General features: G+C 43.9%; 1 protein-coding gene across 1 annotated transcript in view; it reads right to left on the bottom strand.

The window, feature by feature from the left end:
- The window catches only part of LOC140389948 (hepatic and glial cell adhesion molecule-like), a 29,799-nt gene extending 19,739 nt beyond the window's left edge, over window positions 1-10,060 (bottom strand). Inside the window, exons 1-3 of the mRNA XM_072474631.1 lie at window positions 9,975-10,060; window positions 9,262-9,484; window positions 1,776-1,890 (exon numbers count right to left, since the gene is read on the bottom strand). Of these exons, the coding sequence (XP_072330732.1) occupies window positions 1,776-1,824 (49 nt within the window). The 5' untranslated portion in view covers window positions 1,825-1,890; window positions 9,262-9,484; window positions 9,975-10,060. The remainder of the gene's footprint in view (window positions 1-1,775; window positions 1,891-9,261; window positions 9,485-9,974) is intronic.
- Between the last annotated feature and the right edge of the window lie 2,527 nt (window positions 10,061-12,587).

Genomic DNA, 12,587 nt, shown 5'->3' with positions numbered 1-12,587 from the left:
CCAAACTAAATTGTCCCTTCCTTGGAAAAAAAGAATTGGGTACTTTAAATTTAAAAAAAGAGACTCTGGTGATGGTCGAGTTTGTTCTGCAGGGATACAGATGGGGAGATTTTAGGCAGGAGTCCAGTCAGTTCAGATGGTTGAGGAGTGGCATGCGTGGGACTGGAGTGGGAGCGGGATGTCAGGAGCAGAATAGAGACTGGGGAGGGCACCAAGGAATGGGGCGGGAAGAGGGACTCATGACAGGTGGGGCAACCTGCAAGGTACCTGTGTGAGAGATCACCTTGGAGGTGCAAGGGGTGGGTGAGGGGGGGCAGCGAGAGACTGGTGGTGGCAGACTTACCCTGGTTGCACGGAGAAGGTCATTCATCTTCTTCTGGCACTGCTACCCTGTTCTCTTCTGCAGGGAGTTGACACAAACAAGAACAGCTACTGCCTCCCAGGCGTAGATGGTCACCTTGTAGAAGGAACATAATCTGTATCTCTGGTGTAAGACGTCCCTCCTCTGCTGCACTCAGTCCAGGAGCCTGGTCAGGGCTACCTCTGAGAAATGCACTGCTGGCCTCCTGGCCGCCATTCCCCCAATTGCATCTGGAACAAATGCAGTGGAGTGCTGGGAAGGCATTTAAAAGGGGATCCCAGTGATTGCATTGATCAAATTTCCCCAGTGCAAGGGAATCAGCAGAAGGCCGCCAAGAGCGTAGCGTGATTCACGTATAGATAAAAATCTTTTCTTAAGAGGCTGAAAATTTCGTGAAATTTAGGCAAAGCGAGTTGCACCATTTTTCTCAATGATGCTGACACTTTTCTATTTTTTGGTAAAACTCCACCCTTACTATCAAACGTTTTCAGCTTGCACTCATCAGGGCAGCTATGCATCATTAACCATCAATAAAGAGATACGGTAATTGTTGCTTCCCGTTACTGTCCAGGTGATTGGAAGATGACCGTTTCAATGGCATGTTTCTTTTTCAGCAACACTCAAGTTCTGTACCAAACATCTATTTAATGTAACTGCTTTTTTTTCAGTTCTATATCTGTGGAAATGAACTCCAGTGCTTTGTTAACTTTTTTATAGTCTTGCTAACCTCATCTCTACTTTTACTGGTTTAAGTATTACCATCTCTGCTCCTGTCCCACATTTAGGCATTATTTTCGAAGCAGTATGCAACCTCTGTATTCTGCTTCTGTGAATACACCACCTCACGCCGAGTTATGTTGAAGTTAATTTCTCAATGACATGCCCACATGCAATTTTATTAATGCCTTCCTGTCTGTTGTTGCATTCCCCCTTTGTGTCAATTACGCTCGTCAATTAATTTGGTGTTTTCTGCAAATTGTGAAATTGTGCTTTTGATTCTTGAGACCAATTGCTTATGTAAAGGTGAAAAATCGTGATCACAGCATTGATTCTTTTAAAAAATAAATTTAGAGTACCTAATTCATTTTTTACAATTAAGGGGAAATTTAGCGTGGCCAATCCACCTATCCTGCATATCTTTGGGATGTGGGGACGAAACCCACGCAAACACGGGGAGAATGTGCAAACTCCACACGGACAGTGACCCAGGGGCGGGATTGAACATGGGACCTCGATAACAATGAGACAGCAGTGCTAACCACTGCGCCATCATGCTGCCCCACAGCATTGATTCTTAAAGAACACCAGAGTAACTCAGTTGGCCCATACCCAAAAATAAAGATTTTTGCATTAAATTGGAAAACATTCATATTTCTAAACAATAGTTAGAATGATAATTCCTGAAGTATTTTACCTGAAAGCAGCGTCAGCATTTTCACATTGAGGAGGCCCAAGTTCTTCATAGCTTTGCTGTGTACTGTTTATTTTTAGTTTCTTGTTTTCAGGGATTGGCCCTAAAAGAACATTATCTGGAGAAGAATAAAATAGATTTTTTGAGGTATAACAGTAGTGACCTTTTGTGGAAATCTTTCTTTTTCCCAATTGGAGTATGTTGAAGCATTTTGTGTTTAACAATAAAGACACAGTAATGATGAACACAGGCCGTGGTGCACAAGACCATCCAGACTGAGAGGAATGGGAGATCTGAACATTTGAGAAATAGTGGTCATTTTCAGCCCTTCTTGGGTTAAAAATATAATGTATAAGAGCAGAAACAGAAACTGCAAAGAAAATGTGTGAGATGTACAATTTTGAGATCCTGGGAAAGAATAAGTAAGATTAACGCGCAGGTAATACGATCAATTTGGAATACATCATCGCTTGTGATCAATTTGGAACTTCAAAGAAATGGAAGAGAAATACTCAGAGGACAAGTAGTCAAAATAGCGTTGACAAAATTAAGAAGCACAAAAAGTGATGTGACAACAGAAAAAGGTGAGGTAGAACAATATTGTCTATCATGTGACAATTGTTATCTTGTGCAGTACATTTTGCAGAGGTGTGAGAAGGTGCTAAGAAGTTCTTTCTCTATATAAAATTGGTATCTAACCCCAAGAAGGAATGTACTGCAATGTTTAAGGACTGGTATGACTGCTTACTTTTTTAAAATAGGGATGCAACGCTACAATGTTCCAGTCTCAAGTCTGCAAAGGTGTTTTGCAGTAGCAAAGCAATTAACCACATGGGAAAATATATTTTCTTCGCCTGTTTCTTCGTCATTAATATGAGATTCCCCGCCGACCCATCAAGCGATGTATTAGCTTAGTGAGAAACCTTGTGGTTGGGACCGCAGAGAATCTGCAGCTGTTAGGCAAATGCTTGCGTGCAGCAATAAGAGCTCTGTTAATTTTGTGACAGGTTCCGATTTTTACTCACCTTGTCTTGGGCTACATTCCAACTAATTCACAGATCATTTCAAATGTTCAGTGAAACATGGCATTGTATATTTCCTCAGCCTTGCTTTCCACAAAATATAATTACAAATATTTGAAAAGTACATAATTAGAATAATAAACTTTTCAGATTCCACCTTTTAATTTTGGATGTGCAGCAGTAAATACCAAAAAAGCTAATTTGTGTTCCCAACTAAATTTAACTCCTGGTAATAATTATGCAAAATGACAGTGAAGATCTGTGTGTTGGTCTTTATTGCAAGAGAGATGGAGTATAAAAGTAAGGAAGTCTTATTACAACTTTTCAGGGTGTCAGGAAAGCAGAAGTAGGTTAATCGATCTATGGTTGTATTGTTGGATATTCAAAGTACAGGACAGTTTTATGTGGGTTTAATTTTGTATTTTGTGTAGGAAAGGGTAAACCTCTAGTTCAATTCATGTTAAACATGAGAAAGAATGAGATGTTGCTTAGCAACCAGGGGCCACTTTTAGGGCGAAGACCTTTTGTGTACTCATGTTTAACTGGATCCAAACAGTCAGGGCTAGGAGATAAGTAAGGGAACATGTCTGCTAGAAGCAGGAAAACTATACAATGAAGTAATGGGCACGAAAACAAGCTCCAGATAAGCTAATGGACATTTAGTTCTAGAAAATAGAAGTTTCCAGGATATGTGAAGTTAAAGGAACTTCCATTGGGGCAGGGTACTTGGTCACTGAAGCTAAAATCAGAGCTGAAGGTGCAGACCTGGGTGAATTTGGACAGAAAAGCCAGAGATCAGAAGCAATTATAAAGTTGGTGTCCTTATTTTCAGCCTTTCGAAACAATAGTATTCTTTTGGGGACTGAGTACCTGCATTTTAATGTAGAGATTTGGAGGCTGTGGCAAATCAAGACAAAGAAATACAGAAAGAAGAGTTGGGAAACCTGGAGGTGGATCCTTGCTAAAACAGGGGCTGGTTTAGCACAGAACTAAATAGCTGGCTTTTAAAGCAGACCAAAGTAGGCCAGCAGTGCAGGTTCAATTCCCGTACCAGCCTCCCTGAACAGTCGCCAGAATGTGGCGACTAGGGGCTTTTCACAGTAACTTCATTTGAAGCTTACTTGTGACAATAAGCGATTTTCATTTCGTTTTCAAACAGTGGGGAGGAAGCCTTGTTTGAAAGGATAGTTGAAAAACCTGGAGGTGGATACTTGCTAAAACAGTGCAGAGGAAGCCTTGTTTGAAAAACTGGAGGTGAATCCTTAATGAAAACAGCTGATGGAAGGCATTGTTTGAAAGAAGTTTGAAAGCATGTCTTTTTGAGAGTTGAGTTTGAAAATACTCGTGTGGAACATAAGAACTAGAAGCAGGAATAGGCCATCTCCAGGGCAGCACGGTAGCATTGTGGATAGCACAATTGCTTCACAGCTCCAGGGTCCCAGGTTCAATTCCGGCTTGGGTCACTATCTGTGCGGAGTCTGCACATCCTCCCCGTGTGTGCGTGGGTTTCCTCTGGGTGCTCCGGTTTCCTCCCACAGTCCAAAGATGTGCAGGCTAGGTGGATTGGCCATGATAAATTGCCCTTAGTGACCAAAATTGCCCTTAGTGTTGGGTGGGGTTACTGGGATAGGGTGGAGGTGTTGACCTTGGGTAGGGTGCTCTTTCCAAGAGCCAGTGCAGACTCGATGGGCCGAATGGCCTCCTTCTGCAGTGTAAATTCTATGATAATCTGGCCCCTCGAGCCTGCTCCACCATTCAATGAGATCATGGCTGATCGTTTGTGGACTCAGCTCCACTTTCCGGCCCAAACACCATAACCCTTAATCCCTTTATTCTTCAAAAAACTATGTATCTTTATCATAAAACCATTTAATGAAGGAGCCTCGGCTGCTTCACTGGGCAAGGAAGTCCACAGATTCACAGCCCTTTGGGTGAAGAAGTTCCTCCTAAACTCAGTCCTAAATCTACTTCCCTAAATCTACTTAGTGTTTAGTGAGATAAAAGCAAAATACTACAGATGCCGAAGATCTGAAATAAAAACAGAAAATGCTGGATAAATGTGGCAGATCTGGCAGCATCTGTGGAAAGAAGTAGAGTTAACATTTCTGATCTCGATGACCCTTCTACACAAGGATCTCCAGTGAGATGAGTTGGCTCACTGTGTAAGAAACATCTGGAGGGATTTGAAGAGGAACCCACAGAAGATCAATTGAGTGGCATCGGCCACTGTGTTTCAGTGTCTGACTACAGTTAGCCTGTTAGGTTACAGGTTACTGAGCATAAGATATATTGTATGGTGCCGGCTTAACTTAGTTGGCTAGACAGCTGGTTCTTGAGACAGAGCAAGGCCAGCAGCGTGGCTTAAACTTCCTTACTCAGTCTAGGTTATTCATGAAGGCCTGCCTTCTCAACCTTACCCCTCACCAGAGGTGTGGTGATCCACAGGTTAAATCATCAGCAGTCAGCTCTCTCCCTCAAAGGGGAAAACAGCCTATGGCAGTTTTTTTCAAACTCACGGTCACAGCCAACGACGGAAGAGTCACAGGGCCATTGGTCACGGTGTTTCTGATCATGGCAACAAGTGCCCAACGGCCATGACCGGCTTTTAAAAATGCCAGCCATGACTGACTTTCAGAATTCTGGCCAGAATTCTAGCCATCCCACCCAAGCGTGCCCCCTCAGCAGTGCACAGGCCCCGAGCCCAGCGGGGCAGACCATCCTCTCCTGACGTCAGCACGCTGACCCAGGAGCAGATTCTTTTAAAATATTGATGGAGTGTTCATTCCAGAAGTGGCGACAGAGAGCAAATCACATGCCCCATACACTGGCGTTGCAAGCTCTGGGCACAAGATAGATTCCTCCATTTTGGAGCTGCCAGCAGTGCTGGTGTGAGCTCCAGGACCTCTGCTGAACAACCCATTAAGAAGAAGCAGAAATCAAGAACAAAGCAGTCTAAAGATGATTATTAATTGTGCCAATGCAAATCAGGATGCAAAGCTCATGTGTGTTATATGCAGGGAAGTACTGGCAAATGAAAGATTAAAAGCATGGTGAGTTCGAGGGCAAACCTCTTTATTTTTTTCAGTGAAAAATTAAATCATCAGCTGAAGCCCTTAGCAGAAATATAAAATTTAATGACAAAGCAAGTGAGATCGTGATGGCCAAGCAGGTTCATCTGTCACATTAAAGGTAAGCAAAAATGGTGGGTCGCGAAGTTTGGGTGGTGTGAGTCACAAAGATTGGCCAGTTGGTAAAAATGGGTCCCTGGCAAAAAAGTTTGAAAAACACTGGCCTATGGTAATCTGGGACCATGGTGACTTTACCTTTACCTATATTGTGTAACCTGCGTTATTCTTGAAATCTGTGTACATTTGCGAAGATAAGGAGTGAAGGAGTATTACATTGTAGTCAAACATTTCTTGTTCAATAAATATTATTTTCTGGTTGTTAGAAGCTAATTGACAGTCCAGTGACTCTGTTCCTCCCCGTTTTCTCAAAAAAGTTAAATGTTGTGTATTTCTGAGCCAAGGTTCCATTCTGGAACCTTCCCATCCAGTAGTAACACCAACTGGGATCGTAACAATGGCATTGATGAGACCACATCTAGTGTACTGTGTACAGTTTTGATCTCCTTATTTAAGAAGAGATACACTAGCATTGGAGGCAGTTCAAAATAATTTACATTTTGATTCTTAGGATCAAGGGGTTGCCTTAGGAGGGAAGTTTGAGTAAGTTGAGCCTGTATTTATTGGAGTTTAGAAGAATGAGAGGTAATCTTACTGAAACATGTAAGGTTTTGAGGAGGTTGTGGCAGGGTAGATCCTGAGAGGGACAGCACGGAAGCACAGTGGGTAGCACAGTTGCTTCACAGCTCCAGGGTCTCGGGTTCGATTCCCGGCTTGGGTCACTGTCTGTGTGGAGTTTGCATGTTCTCCCCGTGTCTGCATGGGTTACCTCCGGGTGCTCCGGTTTCCTCCCACAGTCCAAAGATGTGCAGGATAGGTGGATTGGCCATGCTAAATTGCCCTTAGTGTCCAATAAAGGTGGGGTTACTGGGTTATGGGGATAGGGTGGAGGTGTGGGCTTGGGTGGGGTGCTCTTTCCAAGGGCCGGTGCAGACTCGATGGGCTAAATGGCCTCCTGCACTGTAAAGTCTATGATTCTATGAGAGGATGTTTGCCTAAGTTTCAAAATAAGGGCCGGGATTCTCCCCTACCTGGCGGGGGTCCCGGCGGGATGGAGTGGCGGGAACCACTCCGGCGTCGGGCCGCCCCAAAGTTGGCAAGTCTTTAGGGGCCAAGCCCTCACCTTGAGGGGTTAGGCCCACGCCGGAGTGGTTGGCGCGCCGCCGGCCGGCAGGAAAGGCCATTGGCGCCACGCCAGCCGGGGCCAAAGGGATTCCGCCGGCCGGCGGAAGTCCGTGCATGCATGGGAGCATCAGCGGCTGCTGATGTCATCCCCGCGCATGCGCAGGGGTGGGTCACTTCCGCGTCGGCCATGGCGGAGGCTAAAGCCGAGGCGGAGGGAAAAGAGTGCTCCCATGGCACAGGCCCGCCCGCGGATCGGTGGGCCCTGATCGCGGGCCAGGCCACCGTGGGGACACCCCCCCCCCGGTGCCAGATCGCCCCCCCCCTCCCGAGGACCCCGGAGCCTGCCCGTGCTGCCAGTCCCGCCTGTAAGAGAGGTGGTTTAATTCCCGCCGGCAGGACTGGCATGACAGCAGCGGGACTTCGCCCCTTCGCGGGCCGGAGAATTGGCAGGGGGGGCCCGCCGACCGCCGCGATTCCCGTCCCCGCCAAATCTCTGGCGCCGGAGAATTCGGCGACCAGCAGGGGCGGGATTCACACTGCCCCCCGGCGATTCTCCGACCCGGCGGGGAGTCAGAGAATCCCACCCAAGGTGTCTCCCATCCACAATGGAGATGAGGAAGAATTTCCTCTCTCCGAAGATTTGCAATTTTCTTCCCCAAGAAGCAGTGGAGGCTGGGTGACTGATTATGTTGAATGTTGAGTTGGACATTGCTGAGCCGGAAGGGAGTCAAGGGTTTTGGAGAGCAGGCAGGAAAGTGGAGGTAAGATTACACTCAGTTCTGCCAGGACCTTATTGAACAATGGAGCAGGCGTGATATTCTTATGTTTTTAACCCAGTCATTAACATGGCAAAGAAATATCTCATTACAAAAAGAAACTTGTCACAAATTATACATTTTAATTACCAGTCACAGAAATATAGGGAGAAATTCAGGGAGATCAATCTAACATGTATATAATCCACCCAGGATCCAATTACATTCTACAGGTCATTCATTCTCCTGATTCTAACAGGGTGGTGTGTACAAGTGTATATTTAATTATCAAAGTCTACATTATGCCCGGAATCCCCATTCAGTATTAATAATCCAACTCCCAATAATCAAGCCCTTTAAGAAAAGCATTTATATCCTTAACCTACTAATTTTCCAGATGTTGTCTGCAGGAGAGAGAAAGCGAGGTGGAGCAAACTGTCTCCCGTTTCACCCGATTTTTAAAAACTCATTAGTTTTATGATCACAACTTTTAAGTGTTTCCAGGATCGGCTGACAACAAAAATGCAGTCAGAGAGAAAACAATAATTGTCCTTTTTAACATGAAAGACGTTGTGGCATTTAGCGAAGTTCGGAAACTTCAGGCAGAAGTGAATATTGACAAGGATAATGGAAGCTTCCGAGAAATTTTCAACTAGAATACATCAGGCAAAGGATATGTGTCCGTGAACGAAATTAAATGAAGCTCTGAAGGCGATTATAAGGAGGTTGCTGTGGTCAGTGCACGGCCGAAATGTTCATTCACTGAAGGAAATCGTCCCATTAAAAAATATAAATTCCAAATCAAAACAGGATTCACTTAAAACATTTACCCCGAACGGCGAATATGGACGGCCAGATATAATGAGGTGAAGTTAGAAATTGCCCTTCACCGCGAATTGCAACTTGCAAAAATACATTTCAATTTCAGTAGTTTGTTAAAAGTTCAGAATTTAGGATAAAAAAAGTCTTACCCCGTTTTTGTGACTTCCTTTTATAAAGTAAACGGGGAGAATTCAACCCAGTCGGAGCAGGATTGCTCCGGCACTGGAGGAGTCCATTCGGCCCATCGTCTTTGAACCGGTGGTGCCCTGGGATTTGAACCCAGGACATCTCGCATACCCTCTGCTGGAAGCGAGCATCACAAGGGTGCCAAACAGGTCCACAGCAAAAAGCATACTTAAACATAGGGATCTTTCCATATTCCTTTTTAATTTTAATTACTATTGCAGTTTAATTTTCAGTTCACATTTAAAACCTGCTTGAATTTACCAAGTGGAGTTTCACATATAATCAATTATAGATTGATACATATAAATATCTCATTTATCCTTTAGCAACAATCCAGAGAACCGCGCCCGCAATCCCCTAAATACATTTCCACTGATCCCCAGTGATCACTTACCTGGAGATAGACACTGTCTAAAATTCCCTTCTCATAATAACCCTGAGTTTGCAGCAAATAAAGACTGGGCTGTAATCACGGTGCAAACTCTGGCCGAGTCTGGATAAATCCCAGAGTCACTACTGGCAACGCGACAATAATCTGCTGACCGACGCTTCAGAACAAATCAATTCCTTAAGGAATAACAGAGAATGCTGGAAATCCTCAGCAGGTCGGGCAGCATCTGTGGAGAGAGAAAGAGTTAAAGTCACGGTTTGTATTTTAGATTTCCAGCATCCGCTGTATTTGTTTTTGCTCCAGTTCAATTCTTTAACTGTTCACCCAGATTTGAAGCGAGTCCCACTTCACCACCCACACTTCACACACGGCTAACTTTAACAGTAAAAGTAATTTGAAAAATCATTACCGGGAAATCGGCGAATGAATTTCATTTCAATCTGAATGAACACGGGAGATTTCCAAACTGTTTTAATTTTGTTCCCGCTCTTTACTAACTTCGGAAACTCGTTTATCTTGTGGTAAATTCTGGGTCAAATCTTTCCCCCAGCTTTGTGATTATTATCCGTTTTCTGACCTTCCTTTGGATATTGTATCAACTTGCTAAAGTTGTCAAATAATTTGAATTGTGTAATTATACAAAACAATTATTTTGATCAACAGGTCAACAAAATGCAATGTGGTGGAAATCTTAAATGTTAAAAATGCCGTCTCACCCACTGCCGTGTTGATGTGCATCTACAAACTTTCTACATTGGTGTGGGCGAATCGAGATTTCTATCTTTCATCTCTTCATTCGCCACATTTCGCTGGTGTGTGGGCTGATTTGATGTTTACAGAGTGCGAACACCAATTCCTGCTGCACTGGACAGTACAAAGAATAAGCACCCAGCATCTTTTGTTAAAAAAAAAACAAAAGCCGCTCTTATTTAAGAAAGTGTGTCTTTCCAGCCACTTCCTGTAGAATAACCCCGCTATCTGATTGTGCAAGTATACTTACTGTCCTACACATTTTCCATTCAGCTCTTGAAAATACATTAACAAAATAGGACCACCAATGCTGCCCACGGAGAGTGTGTGTGGGAGGATATTTTGCTTTCCATCACACTAATATGAGACAATTAGACATGTTTATTTTGCACACAAAGCTATAAACAATGTCCAGTTTTAGACAAATTTCAGTCGATCTAAATGTGTTCCTTTGAGAACATGCAAAACTACTGTTAATTATTTTATTTTCAATCAATTCAGGCCAGTTATGTAATTATTTTTGAGGTATTTTTTGGTTAAAATTGAAAATAATGGATGTCACCACGCACAGTGCAGGCCAACCATTGGTGCCATGTCGGAGTGTAGGCAGACCACTCCTAGGAGTGGTAGTCCTTATTCCTTGGAGAGGGGCTGACACATTTGAGCCCCTCAAACCACCCTTGTCAAATCTCCATTTCTTGGGTCTGACACTTCTATGTAATGATGTGGAGATGCCGCCGCCGTTGGACTGGGATCAGCACAGTAAAAGGTCTTACAACACCGGTTAAAGTCTAATAGGTTTATTTGGAATCACTAGCTTTCACCTCGACACTCACCTGATGAAGGAGCTGCGCTCCCAAAGCTAGTGATTCCAAATAAACCTCTTGGACTTTGTAGCCATCTAAAATGGCTGATTCCCTATTAATTTGGCCAAAACCCGATTTAAAATGGCTAACCGAAAAGGCTGATGGGAAAAGCAGCCAACAGGACACAAACGGACAGCTGCAGACAGAATAGCGTATTCGGCTCTGGGGAAGTCGGCCCAGATCGATACTCAAGACTATTAGCAGCACATCAACCCAGACATCTGCAGTTTAATCGGCTATCCCCGGGAACAATTGCAACATATTAGCAATTGAATGCCGGGCCAGACCTGTCGGCGCCTGCAGTGGCCGAAACAAAGACAGGAGAACGACCACCCCCCGATCGAGGAATCGCCCCATTATTGGAGCATATCGAACCCAGTGGTTGGGAACAAGTCCAATCACTTGGGACTCAGGGTCAAGGGCCGCCCCGAGAGGCGGGAAGCCCCTAGGCCCTATAAAGTGAGGGGCCAAGTTCAGATCTCTCTCTCTCTCTCCCTTCTTCTCCTGCTCGCGACCTTCGCAAGAACATCGACCAGAAACTGTAAGTTTGACTCCAGCGATCGCTACCCGATAAAGACTCCTAGCCATCGACCCGTATCACCCTTTTGAATCCCGCGGGCCAGATCCGATTTGATAAGCCATTTGTTTCCCTGACCTGGTGGACCCTTCCTAAAGTTAAGTATTGGCCAGTAGTGGTAGGTTTCGATATAGATAGTAGGATTATTGTGTAAGCATTACTTCTTGTATATAATAAATGACCGTTGATTTCAATCTTACTAAACGGTGTGCTGACTTATTAATCATAACTCGAGCTTGAACCACGTGGCGGTATCAGAAAGATACCTGGCGACTCGTGAGCAAAGGTGACATAATCAGAGGTAATAAAACTAAGGCTAAAAAGAGCAACAACTTTAACCTGCCGTTGTGAGACTTCTTACTTCTATATAAGGGGACAAGGCAGATCAAGGAGCATGTCAGCTTGACTCATAATCTCATCCCCAATTACAGAGGGACATGACAGATGTTTGTAAGCATGTTGCTATTTGATTAAGGAAATCACGTGTGATAAGGTTAAAGTTAAAAGAGGAAAATAAAAGAACCTTAAAATTAGGGTAAAAAATGAAAAATGGCTGTTGTTTATTGCAATGCTATTGGTGACCAAGAACTGCTGGTCATTTCTGGTAGCATTCTTGCCGTTACCTTTTAAGTACAGGAGAAGCAGCGGCGTAGTGGTATTGTCACTGGACTAGCAATCCAGAGACCCAGAATCATGCTCTGGGGACCCGGGTTCAAATCCCGTTATGGCAGATGGTGAAATTTGAATTCAATAAAAACCTGGAATTAAAAATCTAAAGATGGTATGAAACGATTGTCGTAGATACCTATCTGGTTCACTAATGTCCTTCAGGAAAGGAAATCTGCTCTCCTTATCTGATCTGGCTGACATGTTGACTCCAGATCCACAGCAAAGTGGTTGACTCTTAAATGCCCTCAGGGATGGGTAATAAATGTTGGCCCAGCCAGCAATGCCCACATCCCATGAATGAATTAAAAAAAACAAGTATGAGATACAACCACAGTGTTTAACTAAACCATGTGAAAAATGACATTTTCCACATAACTTATAAAAATGAGAACTGGTGATTTATAATTCCTGGGGTGTCAGTTAATGAATATAAAACTATTAATATACCCAGTGTTTGCTCATAGAAT

This window comes from Scyliorhinus torazame, chromosome 14 (genome assembly GCF_047496885.1).
Source record: "Scyliorhinus torazame isolate Kashiwa2021f chromosome 14, sScyTor2.1, whole genome shotgun sequence".
NCBI classification, from domain to species: domain Eukaryota; kingdom Metazoa; phylum Chordata; class Chondrichthyes; order Carcharhiniformes; family Scyliorhinidae; genus Scyliorhinus; species Scyliorhinus torazame.
Note: the sequence above shows the minus strand (reverse complement) of the source record. Positions and strands in the feature narration are given on the sequence as shown.